Source organism: Chinchilla lanigera, unplaced genomic scaffold (genome assembly GCF_000276665.1).
Source record: "Chinchilla lanigera isolate Chin_1 unplaced genomic scaffold, ChiLan1.0 scaffold00015, whole genome shotgun sequence".
NCBI lineage: Eukaryota > Metazoa > Chordata > Mammalia > Rodentia > Chinchillidae > Chinchilla > Chinchilla lanigera.
The window spans coordinates 29,301,122-29,317,229 of NW_004955416.1; the positions used below are offsets into that span (position 1 = coordinate 29,301,122).

Here is a 16,108-nt window from a genome sequence, read left to right on the forward strand (position 1 = left end):
TTCTCTTGAGAGGCAGCACATGCCAGGGTATCACCAAGTCAGAGAAGCCACGAGAGACAGCCCTGTTTAATCTTTTAAAAACCTATTTTCCAAGTTCATTTGACCCCAGGAACTCCTTTCGGATCTTTCTAATTTTTTAACACCTCTGCACAGCACTTTGACTTGGGTCTCTGTGGCAGAAAGATGTGAAATGCTCCTTATTTGCCTGTTAATCAGTATAGTTCTCTTCAGCCCATTCTCCATTTCCGCCAACAAAGTAGATCTGTTCTTTGGTTACGGTGCTGATGAATGAAACTTCAGAGACGGACCTAAACGTGCAGGTCTACGTAATTAACAAAAGGTGTCTTGGGCGGAGGTGAAGGAGACACTCCCACCCCACCGTCCCTTGGGAGCTAGAATCTCCCTGTCAAACCCCTCTGGCCCCTCTCAGGGAGACCAGCATCTCAGGAGCAGCAGCTGTGTTTTGCCATTAAGCGGGGAGTTTTGTGTGAAGATGCATGACTTGTCAACTGATGTTTGCTTTGAACGTGTCCTTCACATGGGAAGGTGTTGTGCAAATTCCCAGGACTGTGGAGACTGGAGCCTCCATCTCTGAAGATAAACCATCCCAGAGAACTTGTGACACTGGCTCAGCGCTCTCCCTTGACCGTTACCTCCCTAGCAGAGGTTGCACTTGGCATCCACACCATCCCACAGTTCCTGGATTGTCCTCCTCTCTCTTCCTGTCTTAGCAGGATGTCACACGTGTGACTAAGAAAGACTTTAGGCCTGTGCCTTGAAGGAGATGGACTGTTTCACAAATAATCTGAGCATCTGTAGCGAAGGCAGGGTAAGGTAGCAAACAGAATATGATGAGGCAGAGATTAAAATAAAGGTGAATCACTGAAGATAGACACACAAAGTAGGTGGGTTTTTCCCCTCTGAAAGCTCCAAGGACGTTATAAAGCTTAATTATATGATGTACATAATAAGAGATACGATAAGGAAAGTCTTACCTTCTGAAATTAGGTAGTTTTCCTTAAATATTTTATATACACACACACAATATAAAGCCCTAGTGCTATTGCTTGGAACTGGAGTGTGTGATTGGGAAACGGTGGAACCTTTCAGAGTGTGAGGAGCAGAGGAAGGAAGCTGGGTCACTAGGGGTGCCCTTGAAGGAGGTGTTGAGACCCTAAATCCCTCCTGTCTCTCATTTGCTTCCTGCCTACCGAGAGGTGAGCTGGCCTTCTCTGCCCCACACTGCTGCTTTGATGTTCTGTGCCAACATACGGCCAAATCAGTGTGGCCAAGTGACCATGGACTGAGCCTCCAAAACCACAAGGGAGAAGAAACCATTCCTCCTCTGAAGTCAGTCGTCTCAGGTATTCTGTCCCAGTGATAGAAAGCTAACGAATATGCCTAGATTATCTCCATCTTGGGGGTGTTAAAGAAGAACTGTTTTTTCATGTATGTTTCCCACTATCCCTATGGTATATGCACCAAAACATGATTAGAAAAAGAAAACTGCAGCTCCTTGTCTTCATCAGGACTTTAAATGCATTTCCTGAGCCGCATGCCTGTGTTCTAAAGCACTCTAATTACACGCAGAGTGAAGTTCAGAAACGTGGACAAATCAGTTGTAATGGGCAGGCTTCTTTGATGGCATAAAATATCATAATGAAAGCAATGTAGGGAGAAAATAAGCTGTCAGTTTAAAGGTGGAAATTTAGATTTTGATAAGGTTGGAATGAATTAGAAGAAAAGCCTAGCAAGTGCATTTATGATCCTAGCTCTGAATTCACACATGCTGGGTGAAAACGGACCACACCTGATCCCTGGATACCCAGAGCTCCAGCACTGGGCAGGAGGTGTTGGAACGGGGCACTCACAGACCCTCAAGCTGGCGCAGTGGTGATCCCCTCCCATAGCTTCAAATAAGTGCTAGAGGAAAATATATCACTATTGACTATAACTGCTGTGTAACTGACCGCTTGAAATTTATCCCAACTATCTGACTGTAATTATGAATCCTTTTACCAGCATCTTCCCAACTCCCTCCCGACACCTGAGCCTCTACCCTCTGCTCCTATGAGGTCAGTTTCATTAGATCCCACATCTTGAGTGAGATCATACAATGCAATATATTATATTCTTAAAAAAATGTAGAGTGGATGTTAAGTGCTCTTGACACAAAAAGGACAACTATGTGAGATAATACCTTTGTTCATTAGCTAGATCTAACCATTCCATAATGTACACATACTTCAAAACATCCTGCTGTACAAGATAAAAGCATATACTGTCATTTGTCAATTGTTTAGAAAAAGCAAGTGCTAGAAGTCAGGGATAACTGCCAGGTGGCTGGCTTAAAGTATAGCATCGCCTGGCCTAATAGCTCTCTTAGCTTCTTAACCGAAGCTTTATTTTCCTCCTTCTGAGAATGGACTTGTGGTAAGGAGCTCCAAGGTGAAGTGAGATGCAGATCTGAAGGCGTGGACTGGAAGCCAGGCCTTGTTGTGAAAGGATTTGGAGAGCAACCTCCGGGCCAGGCTGCCAGCTGCTGGTGAACCGCAGGCCTTGGGCTCCCTGGCTTCCCAGGACCTCCGGCCAGGTCAGGGGGACACTGAGGTGGCAGCTGGCGCCATGTTGGGTGGGCCTGAGGAAGAGCTGAGGAGTGCCTTGTCCTTTGTCTGGAGGTTCCCTAGGCGGGCTGCCTGCCCTTCACCCTGCCCGCTGGTGTTTCCTGTGCATGGAACACAGTGAGTCCGAGCATGGTCAAGGGTGCTCTTCGGTCCAGCACAGCCGTCCCTACAGGGCACCCAGCTCTCTGTTCACTCTCCTGTGGGCTGGATAATGTGCTGGTTTTGTCACTTAATTATAGAATTTGTGAGGCTTCCCTCATTTATAGAACACTGAAAACAAAGTGAAAAAAATCTTCTGAGGGAAAGGCTGGAGAGATGTGTTGACCTTTACTCCTCCCATCATCATGCAGTAATGTGACTGCATGCTTTACAGCAGACCCTCTTCTCTCATTCATCTGATCGCGGGTATCAGAGAAACCCCTGACACTCACCCAGTCTGCGTCCATGGGTTGCACGTTAGGACGTATGCGGTACACTTAAAGCACAAGTGTGCTAATCAGCTTTCCACTACCGTAACAGAGTTTCTGAGATAATCAACTCCAGAAAAAGGAAAGGTCTATTTTGGCTCACAGCTTGGAAGCTTTCAGTCCACGATTAATTCACTTTGTCGTTTTGGGCCTGTGGGGAGGCAATCTTTCATGACAGAAGCACATAGTGAGAAAAACTGCTTACTTCATGGCCAGGGAGCCAAAGAGAGGAAGAGGAGGGGTTTGGGACCTTGCTATCCACTCTAGGCCATGGCCCTGAAGGGGCTAGGCCTTCCTCTGGGCCTCCCCCATGAAAGTGTCCACCACCTCCCAGTAATGTCACGCTATAGACCAGGTCTTTAACGCATCAGCCTTTGGGGGACATTCCGGATCCGAACTAAGGAACAAGTTTCCTTTGAAGTTATACTTGTGGAAGAGAGAAATGGAAGGATCAGGTGAGTAGAGCGGGATTTAGTATGCTTTAAATTGCAAGCTGGTTATAAAGGTAAGCCTTGTAATTAGGTGATGGAAACAGAGACAACTTTGAAAGGATGGTTTATCGTTCCTGTTTCCGAAGCACACATCAAACCATGGAAGGCCACATGGGAAAGCAGTGGGGTGGTCGGAAGTCAGAGGATCCAGGGCAGGAACCTTTATTTCCTCCCCAAAGTTTCTGTGGGAGGAAATGGATTGTCCAGTTTGAATAACAAGTTTAATGTGTTCACAATGGGGCTGCAATTCTGCGTCTTGCTGCCGGATGGCTCTGAACCATCTGTGGTACATGACTTTTGACAGTCATGCATGTACCACCAGTGGCTCAAGCCAGTGAGAACATGTTGAACAATTTTGGTATGCTCTAGGCTATAGGAGTGGTCCCTAGTTGTTCAGGACCTGGCCCTGGGGTGGTATATGGCAGGGGAAATAATGGCTTGGTTTGTGGACATTGGATAAAGTAGGTGGTTGAAGGTATAAGATCTGGATTGGTTGTTTTGCCAATGAAAGTATGGCTTGCAGTCATGTTATTTATTAACTATAAGAATTAGTTAGCTCTGGGCAAGGCAGTCTCCTTGGCAGGTCAGAAAGGCTCTAAGATGTCAAAGCATCATAAAATACAGAAAATAAAAAACTTCGTATGAAACCTTCTGGAAGCCTTGAAAATCCAATTGAATTAAACAAAATGACAGTTTTGCATATCACCTTTCAGTATTAAAACTCTTCATCCATCCATATTCATTTCAGAGTCATTTGTAAGCAGTCATCATGTGCCAGGCCCATGTTGCAGAGCGGTATGCCTTCTGATGCGATGACAGTCAGGTACAGAAACGTGGAGAGGAACTGTATGTTTCAGGGACATGGGTCCCACTAGCAAATGCAGAGGAGGATGGGGGATGCTTGTTTCAAGTCTTAGGAAAAAACATTCTTTTCCAGTGTTCTCTGCCTCCAGTAATGGCAACAGTGTGATGCACATACGTTCTAGGTAGAGAAACCAGCCTGTGAGGAAGAAAACTTAAACACAACTTTCCTTTTTGTTTCCTACCATTCCTGCTTATAACCACAGTCTTCCTCTCCCCTGGGAAGAACACAGGCGGTCCTTGAGCTCTATTGAATTTTAAGCAATAGTTTGGTAGTGCATGCCTGGAATCATAGCATACAGGAGGGTGGCAGGTTTGAGCCCAGGCTAGGCAATTTAACAAGATCCTGTCTCAAAATTTTAAAAAAGGGGCTACAGATGTAGCTCAGTGGAAAAGCCCTAGATTCCATCCTCAGCATCAAAACAGAAAAAAAATCCATATTAGTTCAGACATATGTCCCCAAACTACTGTGCTAGGTAGGAATCAGTGGTTTAATGAGAATGTTTGAGGAGGTGATTAGAATCCTAGCAGCATTCAAACATAGAGGCTACTTCTCTACATCAAGGGACACAATCAGCAGAGGTTTTTGCAAAGATGCACAAGTAGCCAAGAAGTACATGATGAAATGCTCAACATCACCGATCATTAGGGAAATGCAAATCAAAACCACAGTGAGATGCTGTACCACCTCACAGCCATTAGGATGGATACAATAAAGAAAATTAAAATCAGGAAATAACAGGTATTGGCAGGAAGGCAGAGTAATTGGAATCTTTGTGTACTGCCATTGGGAGTGTCAGATGCTACAGCCTTGTGGAAAACGAGATGGGATTTCTTTTCCATGAAATAATAGAATTACCATAATGATCGAGTAATTCCACTTCTAGGTTTATACCCAAAGGAATTGAAAGTAAAGATATTTGTATTCTCATGTTGATAGCATGATTCACAATAGACAAGAGCAAACAATCCATATGCCCATCAGCTGATGAGTTGATGAGAAATATATGATATGTTCATATAATGGAGTATTACTCAGCCTTACGAAGCAAAGACATTTTGACACATACTGTAACATGGATGGGACAGACCTTGAGGACAAGATGCTGAATGAAATAAACTTAACGAAAGAAGCCCACTTCTTTACAAGAAGTCCCTTGAGGTAGTCAAATTTGGAGACAGACAATAGAAGGGAATAAGGCTGGGAGAATTCACATTGAAGCAGAGTTCCAGTTTTGCAGGTCGAAATAGTTCTGGAGGAGGGTGGCAGAGATGGTTGCACACCGGGGAATGTACTTGATGCCCAACTATACCGTACAAATGGTGAGGTGGTAATTTTTATGATGTGTGTATTTTACTACAGTTGAAAATTAGCGTCTAGTTTTTACAAGCCTATTCTTTCATTAAAATAATGACAACAATAACAGCAGCAAGTGACGACATGTGTACTTTTGTGATTTTTCCTCCATAACCTCATCTAATCCTCCCAGGCCCCCCAGAAACTGAAGCTTAGGGAGGTTCAGTGGCTTCTCCAGGATCATTTCCTGGCAGGTGACTTGGAGAACAACTGCCTCTCCACTAACAGCAGAATGGCATCCCAATAAATCCATCAGAAATTAAAAATACCATTAAGTCAAAAATGTATTTAATATGCCTAACCTGCTGAATATCATACCTGAGCTTAGACTATCTTAAATATGCTCAAAAGCCTTACGTTAGGCTACACTTGGCAAAATCATCTAACAGCTATAACACGGGACAGTAGTGACTGTCCCGTGTAACTTAATGAGAAAGACGGTTGTCTTTCTGCACCATCACAGTTGAATATTCTTTAAGTTGACTCATCCTGAGTGGTGACCTTGGTGAGCCACTGTGGGCTTCTCAGCCTACAGTCGTAGTGGTTCCCCTCCCTCCCCCCTGTCCTGTCCTGCCTCCCTTGGGCTGTAACAGCTTGGTCTCCAGGCTCTGCCTTCCCCTGCTGCTGTCCTTAGGAGTACCTGAAGGTCACACATCTATCTCATTTCTGCCTCCATAGTGAGAATGACAGGGGCGTCGCATCCCTCATTTTTTTGTTGTGTAAGCCCTCTCTACTCCCAGACAGCCTGATGGACCATAAATAAGGGGGACAGGCTAGCTTTTTAAATGCCCCAAAGAGATTCATGAAAAATTACCGTGGCTTCACTTGCAAAGCTCTGCTCTGTTGTTTCCAGTGACCCCAACACCGAGGGGCAATTTTGAAATAAATCTGTCAGCTCCCTGCACACCCAGATGTCAGGGTCAGACAACTAATGGGGAAGCTTCCAGAAATTTTCTTAGAATTAATCACAAACTCAGTGAAATAACTGACGAACAAGATTTATTTGGATTTCTAATCCCTGGGACCACTGAAGGGTTATTCTGTGTGACAAACCTCTTGTCACTTAAACGTTAGCTACTTCAAACTCAATGCCGAGCCTAGGGATGAAATTATATAATAATCCTTGCGTGTTCATGAGTTGGAGAAAAACAAACTCCAACTCTCCCTTGTCCCCTGGGGTTTAGATTTCAGGACCCCCCTCCCACTTCACACATGCATTAAAATCCAAGGATGTCCAAATCCCTTGTAGAAAATGGTGTAGTATTTGCATATAACCTGTGCATATCCTTCCGCATGCTTTATGTCACCAGTAGATTATTTATAATACTTAATACACTGCTGTGTAATTAGTTGTCATGCTGTATTGTTTAGGAAATAATAATCAGAAAAAGTCTTATTATAGGCATGATTTTTTCTTCGAATATTTTTAATCCACGGATGCAGAGCCTATGGATACAGAAGGCTGACTGTATTATCAGGAAAGCTGGGCTTTTCTCCTGTTGAAAACAGCAAAGAACACAGATAAAACCAAAAACAACTTGACAGGGCTGGAGGCCATTGTTCTGTCCCAGGCCTGGCTGTTCATCTGTGTTACAGCATTGTGCATATGTGACAGAGTCAAACTTGACCTTTTGTACAGGTATAGCTCCATGGAAAGAATAAAAGGGAAACCCATCCTTTACTGCATTTCTTATAGTTTCATTTCATGAGTTGATTAGTTTTTTTATTTTAAAGAGAATAATAAAAAAATGACAAAATAACAGTGACATAGAAAAATAAATCAAAGCAAAAATAAAAATTATACAGGGTTGCAAAGCAAAATGGCAGGGATCAACACAGGTTGCTATATTTTACACTGTTATCTTCAACAGAGTTACCCAGATTTCCAGATGTAAGAATTCAAGATTGATCAAACCACTAAAGAGAATTAAAAAAATTTCAAAAAAACATTAAAAATGATGCAGAGCTTCACTAGACAAGTTGATAGGAATTCACCAATGATTGTTATATTGCATACTGTGGTCTTCAAATTAGTCATTCAGATTACCAGATGTAAGCATGCAAAATTGGTTTAAAAAAATGTCTAATTGCGTGTATTCCTGAAGCCCAGTGATTGCTTGGCCGGGAGGCAGGGCCGTGAACCAAGCTGTTCCATCTGGACTTTTGCAGGGGATCTTCGATAGACTGATAGGAGGGGAGCTGTGCGGCTTCATCCCAGCTGTGACCCTAGAGGAGATAGCAAGTTTTTCAAGTCAATTCTGTGTCCTTAGGTGTCACCTTATAAAACTTTTCCCATAGCACTTAGTTGGTCTGTGTGTGTGTGTGTGTGTGTGTGTGTGTGTGTGTGGTTGTTTTGTCTTTTTTTTTTTTTTTTTTGAGACAGGGTCTTGCTGTGCAGTTCAGGCTAGCTTTGAGCTCACTTTGTAACCCAGGCTGGTCTCGAACTCACAACGATCCTCCTGCCTCACCCTCCCAAGTGCTAGGATTACAGGCATGTGCCACCATGACTGGCTCTTTCTGTGTTTTTGCCAACTTCTTCTTTTGCATGTACCAATTTTTTTAATTGCTGTTTTCATTGAAAGTTATCTTTTTGGTTAAGGGCACAAAATTGTTCTTAGCATTTTCTTTTTAGTTTTAATTTCTTCTACATTTGTATGCTTGCCCCCTTTCTTATTCCTCATAAATGTTTACTCGGGATATTTTTGTCAGTCTCATGAAAACACACATGGGAGCTCAAGACCTATAACACGGGAGCAAAGCAGCTCCGACGGAAAATGCCTCTGTTTCAGCTGCTCCAGCCAGTCATCCCGGAGACTGCGTCCCTAGCTTTTATTTTGAAAGTTTACAGCTTCTGAGATTTTGCCTTTCAAAGGACTGCATATATCATGTGGGTGTGACTGTTCTTATACATTTTCCTGAATCTTTATTGTTTTGATTTAGGCCCTTGGGCCAAGATATTTTATTTTTTATGATACGAGACACTTATAGCCAGCAAAGCTAGCACCTTCTTAGTAAGTAAACTATCACTTTCCTACTGAATTGAGAAGTTACTTTTTCATATATTTCTAAAACTCTATTCTATTTCACATATCCTTTTATTTATTTTCAGCCATAACTTTTGTGTTTGATAAGATTAATATCCATCCCCCCCGTTGTTATCCTGTTTCAGAATTTTCTGGGTAATTACTGCATATGTGCTGTTATTCTAGAAAGTCTGTAAAATAACACTGTCCAGTTCCATCTCCTGCATTGATAGTCTGATTGCAACACCAGTGTGTGACTGCATTCTTTGAGAAGAACCATACTTTTAGGCTACTGCACCTTTCCATTTAGGAACAGACTGTGGACCTCCCTGATTCCTCCCCTGATGGATGTGTCACTCAGGATTCTAAATTCTGAAGAAAACAACTTTTACTAGTTTTCCCCTAGAACATTTTATCCCCCAATAGTTTACAGATACTCTAAGAGGGCTAGAAACCAAGTGTGGGGCCTAAATGCCTGCCTTTCTGACCCAGCGCAGTCTAAAGTCTGGGGCAGTCCTCTCTCATGGGTGGAACACATACTTACTTGCTGCAAGGGATGCTGGGAAAGCATTGCTGGAGAAGACAGGAAACTCATAGGTGAAGGTTTCCTAAACCAAACAGAATGACCCTCAACTCCCTACACATGGGTTCTTGCTCTTCAATCACGTCTTATACATTACTCAACATAACTCATTTAGTTTTTGTGTTTGTTTCTAAGTACTTTGTAAGTGTTGTTGCTATGAAGAGAATTTTTGCCATTTTTATTTTAACTGTTTTTTACCCATATCATTTTTATTATAACTAATGGAACAAGTACTCTCATTAGTTGTATTAGTTTTTAAATATAGTCTCTTAGGTTTTAGATATTTAGTGATCTCTTTTAAAATAAAGGCAATTGTACCTTTTCTAATGTTTATGCAGCTTATAATATTTTCCTATTGCATTAGCTAAAGTCCCTAAAACAAACTGGAAATGTGGTGATGGTTATGGATAGCTTGGTCATGTTGTGATCTTAATGGAATTGCCTTTAGGGTTTCTCTAGTTAAAATGATGTTTGCAATTCACTGTGGTAAAGTATTATCAGGTTTAAATAGTTCTCTCCTATTCTTAGTTGACTTGGAGGAAAGCTCACTTCTAGCTGAAATTCTGTACACTTTGATCAGCATGTACACTGTTGGTGGAGGTGTAGGTTATTACAGCCAGTACAGACAACAGTGTGGATGTTCCTCAGAACACTAAAATAGCATTGCCATATGATTTAGCTCTCCCCCTCTGAGCGTATACTCAAAGGGTATGAACTCAGTGTGGCAAAATACATCTACATTCTCACGCTCGTTGCTATTCACAGTTGCTGACATGGGAGCAAACGAAGTGTCTTTCATCGGAGGAATGGATAAAAATATATATGTGAGATATATAAAATAATATGTGAGATAAAATAATATGTGAGATATATAAAATTTAGCTTTAAAAAGAAAAATGTTTGTTATTTGAGACACCATGCATGGACCTGGAGGATCTTATGCCAAGAGAAATGTCAGGCACGGAAAAGCGAACACTGTGTGATCTCACTTAAACTGGAATCTCAAGAAGGTTGAACTCACAAAAGAAGAAAGTAGAAAAATGACTGCTAGATTCTAGGAGAGGGAATGGATAAAGAAAGGGAAGGTGATGATCGAAGGAACAAAGTTTCAGTTAGAAAAAATAAGCTTTAATAATTATTGCAGAGAACAGCGAATGTAATAATAACATACTGTGTATTCCAACATTGCTAAGGATATATTTTAAATGTTTTTACCCCAAAGAATGATGTGTGTGAGGTGATAGACTTGTTAGTTAGCTCGATTTAATCATTCCACAACATAAAATAAACATCAAGATATCCCAGCTTATCACAATATATATTTAAAAAATAAAACTGGATAAAGAAGAGAAAAATCAACTCAGAACAACAAGAAGGAAGGAAATCATCATGTTACGAGCAGAAATCAGTGAAATAGAAAAGAGACTCCAGTCTCTTTCCATTCTCTTTTCTCCAGAAAAGAGAATCCAGCTTCAGTCTGGATGAATTGGTTTTATAGGTAGTCTACATATTTGTCACGCAAGGACATCTTTTTCTCACTATCTTATAATTTCTTTTATCTCTTTTCTCGGTTATATCCCTTCTTTTCTTTTTTTCTCCCCTTGGCCTCATTCCTTATTTTGGTGAGCTACCTCCTCCAATGCTTTCCTGGCTAAAATTAAAAAGATTGAAACTGCCAGGTATAAGCCAGGTTGTAGAGCCAGGAGAACACAGTGCTAGTGTAAAGTAGTAAAATTACACTGGAAATTTCTCATGCACTATCTGTTAACACTGAAGGTCTCCAGAGATCCAATAGCTTCATTCACTAGGCACATTATCCCCCAAAGAAATGTGTATGTGTATGTGCCAAGAGACAGGTGCAGGATGTCATAGTTGCATTAGTCTTAGGTGCCCCAAACTGGCAAAAACCAAGATGTCCATCCGCAAGAAAACTGGCATATAAGTGGCAGCGTATTTATGCAACGTATTACGGTATAGTAGAAAACTACAGGTACATGCAACAGCATGGCTGGGCAAAAATGAAAAAGCCAGTGTCTAAAATTAGATATAATTACTTGCTCCATAGACAAAATGAGATACTGTTCTATTGCCTATGCCATAGACAGAAATGTTTAGGTCCAGCATGACCAAGCATTGGTGAGCATAATGAGGGTCAACCTGAGCTGCCATACCTATCAGTGGAGGTATGGTTTGTTTGAATATTTTGAAAACAATTTGACCTTTCTTGGAAATGTTGTAAAACACAGGGCAACGTATGGGCTTGCTCCATGGGTCTCCTTCTGGGGCTCAGGTTGGAGGACTACCAGCTCCCTGAAGCCTGGTTGTCTTAGTTACCTTCTTCTCATTGCTGAAACAAAATACCCAATGCCCGAAGTTAAAGGGTGAAAGGTTTATTTACCTCACAGTTGGTAGAGATTTCAGTCCATAATCAGCTGGCTCCAAGGCAGGATGACATGGCAGAGAGGCATCACAGAGGAAAAACAGTTGGTGGTGGGCAGAAGGTAAAAAAGCAACAAGGGACAACTGCAGCTCTTTCTATCCCTTATATCTTATCTAGGCTACTTAGGGTGGGCAGCACTCACACACTTAATCTTAGTGCCCTTGATCCTAGCATTGCACCATGAATCAATCCCAGTGTCACACACTCTAGATCCAGCTACCTCTGAAAAAGCCCCACCTGTGACTGCACAAGGCTTTGAGGGGACATCTAGATGCAAACCATAATACTAGGTGTGTCTTCTCTTGTTGAAGGACAATTTCTGGGAAGGGGATGCAGAAATGTGAAGCCTGTTGAGGTCTAGGCTCACAAGTTATCACCTCTGCCCATATTTTGCTGGTGAAAGCCAGTCACCAAATCCACCTGACTTCTGCTTTGAAATCAATGCAGGAAAACTGAAAAGCACAACGTAGCATTCCTACAAAAGTGAAAGGGAAAGAGCCCTTTAAAATTGCAAATGTAGGTGAGGATCAGAATGTAAGAGCCAGCAGGAGTATGATGGAAAGGGTATTTGGTGGGTCTTGTCCTGGCCAGCAAAGTTCCAGTGAATGAAAAAGCAAAAGGAAAATCTAAGAACCTGGTCTAAAGCAGTGATGGATGGGCTCCACCCGAGTGTGCACAGCTCCATGGGCGATGGCCCCTCTGCAGGACACCTCCACATGTCACGGTTCTGAGGATGCTGCGTACCCTACATCCAGCATTTAGGAATGGTAGACCCATTGACACATGGAGGTGTCACAGCATCTTCCTTTGTAATACTTCACACAATGAAAAATCATTTGTGGCAGTTATAGTTGATCAATATTTGTCTAAAAATACTTCTAGTTTGAGTTAGCTGGTATAAAACTTCTATCGTTATTTACTGAAAAGTAGGGTATCTCCTAGCCTCAGGTTTCATGTTATGTGCTATGTTGAATAAAATCCTACACTTAACCCATGTTATCTGTTTCATAGCCAGGGCTTTGTTTTGTTGAATCTGCCTTCCTCTCAAGCACGAGTAACTGTGATATTTTCCTCATCACTGGGACTTTGGTCTAACAATATTTAAAAATGTTCAGAAGCATTTTTTTCCTTCTATCATTCTTAATTTTCTAAGCCAGACAGCTTATTTACTCAGGATTTACTGAGCACTTACAATTCATCAGCATTCTCAATACTGTAAAGATAGCATGTAACTGTGGATAAGGCAAGGATGGAAAAACAGACAGGACTCAATGATGGAGTTGGAGTTAGATTTTAGTGGATGAATAGGAGTTTGATAGTCCAGCTGGGCATAGTGGGGCACCCCTGTAATCCCAGCACTTAGGAGGCTGAGGCAAGAGGACAGTTGTGAGTTTGAGGATGGCCTGAGCTACAAAGTGAGTTCAAGACCAGCCTGAACTGCATAATGAGACCTTGTCTCAAAAAAAACTTTTTGAAAAAAGGACTTTGATAGCCCATGAAGTAAGACAGGAAACTTCTGATCATGACAGAAATATGAATCAAGGCCCGGCACTCATAAGGCTGAGGCAAGAGGACTGCTGTGAGTTTGAGGCCTGCTTGGGCTACATAGTTCAAGGCCAGCCTGGACTACACAGTGAGACCCTGTCTCAAAACAAAACAAAGCAAAATAAAACCAAGGCTTAGATACTACATCTCTGTGTGTAAATCAGTATAGTGATTTTCGTATTACTTTTATCTCTGTCTGGAACTTACAGTTTCGATTTCCTCAAATGTACTTTCTTTTTTTTTTCACTGCTTTTTAAAATAAGGAACTGAAGTAATTCCTGATGGTGTTTGCCTGGGTCAACAGAAGTCATCTTGGCTTGATTACTTAAAGATAACTGGCGTAACTCTTTCAACTGGACCATCTTTACTTATTCATTTACTTTGCGCTCCTCACGCATGCTATGAAGCTGTTCAGCCGTTGACCCCATGTTCTTAATTGTCCTGCGTGCTGTCGCGTGCGCTCCCGAGGGCCCAGGGCCTTGCTGACGGTGACTTTTCTGTGTCCTCTGCCTAGATCAAGTTTGACAGCGTGGAGGTGTGTGTCTGCTGTGAGCTGCAGCACCAGTCTTCTGGCTGCAGCAACCTCGGGGAGACCCTGAAGCTGAACCCGCTGCAGGAGAACTGCAACGCTGTGAGGCTGACCTTGAAGGTGACCCCTGGCACCGCTGCCTAAGCGTGCACTTCCCCCACACGTCACAGACACTTTAGGGAGATTTATTAACATATAGATGCCTTCTCACTCATCATTCGTCCGGGTGGGTTCGACACCAGAGGAGCTATCATTCCGGAGAGCTTGTGAAACGGCTGTAGATCTCCATCTGGAAGATGTTGCTCTCTGGATCTCTTTTTCCATTTGGCCATTTCATTTTCCCTCCTCTGACATATACAAAGCGGGATCTCAGTGGCGGACAGTCTTCTTTACAAATGATGATGCGCTGCGTCCTGTTGCGCTTCTGACATTTTTGCTGTAACATCATCAGTGAGCAGATGGGTATTTATTTTGCTCTTAAAAAGATATTTGAAAAAAATATCTTACAATCCACGGCAGTCTCTTCTCTTTTAAAGGCATCTGATCTTGTCAGAAAAGGACACCGAAATGATGTTTATAGTATTGCCCTTTCTTTCCTTCTTACAAATGTGTTTTTTTTTTTTTTTAATTCCTGAAAAACCAAAATTGGCTGCTTTGAAATACATGTAACGGATGAGCCCCATTCTTTTCTTTCCGTGAATATAGCGGCACGATATCTGCTTGGAAAGGTGTAGCGTGGCCAAAGGAACTGCTGGGTGGCAGTAAGATTGTATTTACCGTCCACAATGAACCCTCCCATGGGTACAGGAAACAGCAGTATGTTAGGAATCCAGGAGCCAAAGAGAGCCACCCGGAACCTGGAGAAAAAGCAGAGCTGCTGCCTGCAACTGAGTACTCATGATGGTCCTCGGAGGGTGGTCAGCGGCTGTGAGCCAGGCAGAGATGCACAGAGAAAGGGTGCATCTAACCCATGAGGCGGGAGCAGGCCTGGAGCCCTACACCTGCCTTGCCTTGCATAGAAGGGTGGTCTGAATTCAAGGTCTTAGCAGCCCCCACCAGAGAGACAAAGCAGCCAGAAGCACAGCACTCCAGGACCCCACCCTGTATGGAGCGCAGCATTTCTTTCTCCCCCACATTGCATACAGGCACAGTTTACCCCACACCCCGTCCTCGGGCTGCCCAGGGCCTTTCACAGCCATCTTGGGAAGGTTGTGAGCAGCCATCCCTTACTCTGAGATCTCATTCTGACAACTCCTAAATTACCTCTTCAGTATGGGTGTGTTTCCTTTTCATATTTACAAAGCAAAACAAGGCCATAGGTAATTGTAATCACAGTGTAATCTCCTACGTCTAGGAAGAGCTGACAATCCCCAGGGGGGTTGTCTAGCTCTGAAACCCATTTGTGTGTGTTAATCTTTCTGTCATTATTTTTAAAATACCCCAGATAGTCACCCAATCAACTTACATGAGAAAAAGGTGGTGTTTTTTGGAGGGTCAGTTTTATTTATTTACATTTTGCTCACAGTTTTGGAGGTTCTGATCCCTGATCCGGTAGCCCTGTCCTGCTCTATGCCTATGGGAAGGCAGCACATCATGTCAAGTTTACTGCATTTCAAGGCAGGGAGTAAAAGAGAGAAGAGCAGGACCCACAGCCCCTCGGAAGAGACACCTCCACTGACATAAGGTCTTCCCACAAGGCTCCAACTACCTCCTAATAGCATCCCTTGGGGACCAAGTCTTCAACAGATGGATCTTAGGGACACGCATCCAAATTGTAACAGTGTGGGAGTTTAGCCTATAAATTACCTCCTACTCTTCAGCTAATGGATTATAAGTTATTTGATCTGATCCCACAAAGACTTAGAGTTCTTCTGGACACTATTACTCAGTGGGATTCAAGACCCATTTCTATGAATCTCCAGTCCTTGAGAAGGGGACAGTGGCTTCAAGGTGTTGGAAAAATAATGCTGTCTCTACAATTGCAGACTCAGGCCTATGGTGAGCTGGTGACCTTATGATGGTCTTACCCTTATTCATTATTCTAGTCCCCTGATGAGGAAAGCTTCTGGTATGATGTAGTCAAAGTGGAACAAAGTAAGGAATACTGAAGTCAGGGAGTTCAAGTCAAGGTTGACAAGTTGAGCCTAGTCAGTGGCTCTTCTCAATGGATGTTCAAATTTCCCAGGAC

The 16,108-nt window shown here is 42.6% G+C and overlaps 1 protein-coding gene across 1 annotated transcript in view; it reads left to right on the top strand.

Annotated features, from left to right (window-relative positions):
* Fam189a1 (family with sequence similarity 189, member A1) overlaps positions 1 to 16,108 on the top strand; it is a gene marked incomplete at its 5' end in the record, with an annotated part of 285,225 nt that overhangs the window by 197,197 nt on the left and 71,920 nt on the right. Inside the window, one exon of the mRNA XM_013512428.1 lies at positions 13,906 to 14,040. Coding sequence (XP_013367882.1) covers positions 13,906 to 14,040 — 135 coding nt within the window. The remainder of the gene's footprint in view (positions 1 to 13,905; positions 14,041 to 16,108) is intronic.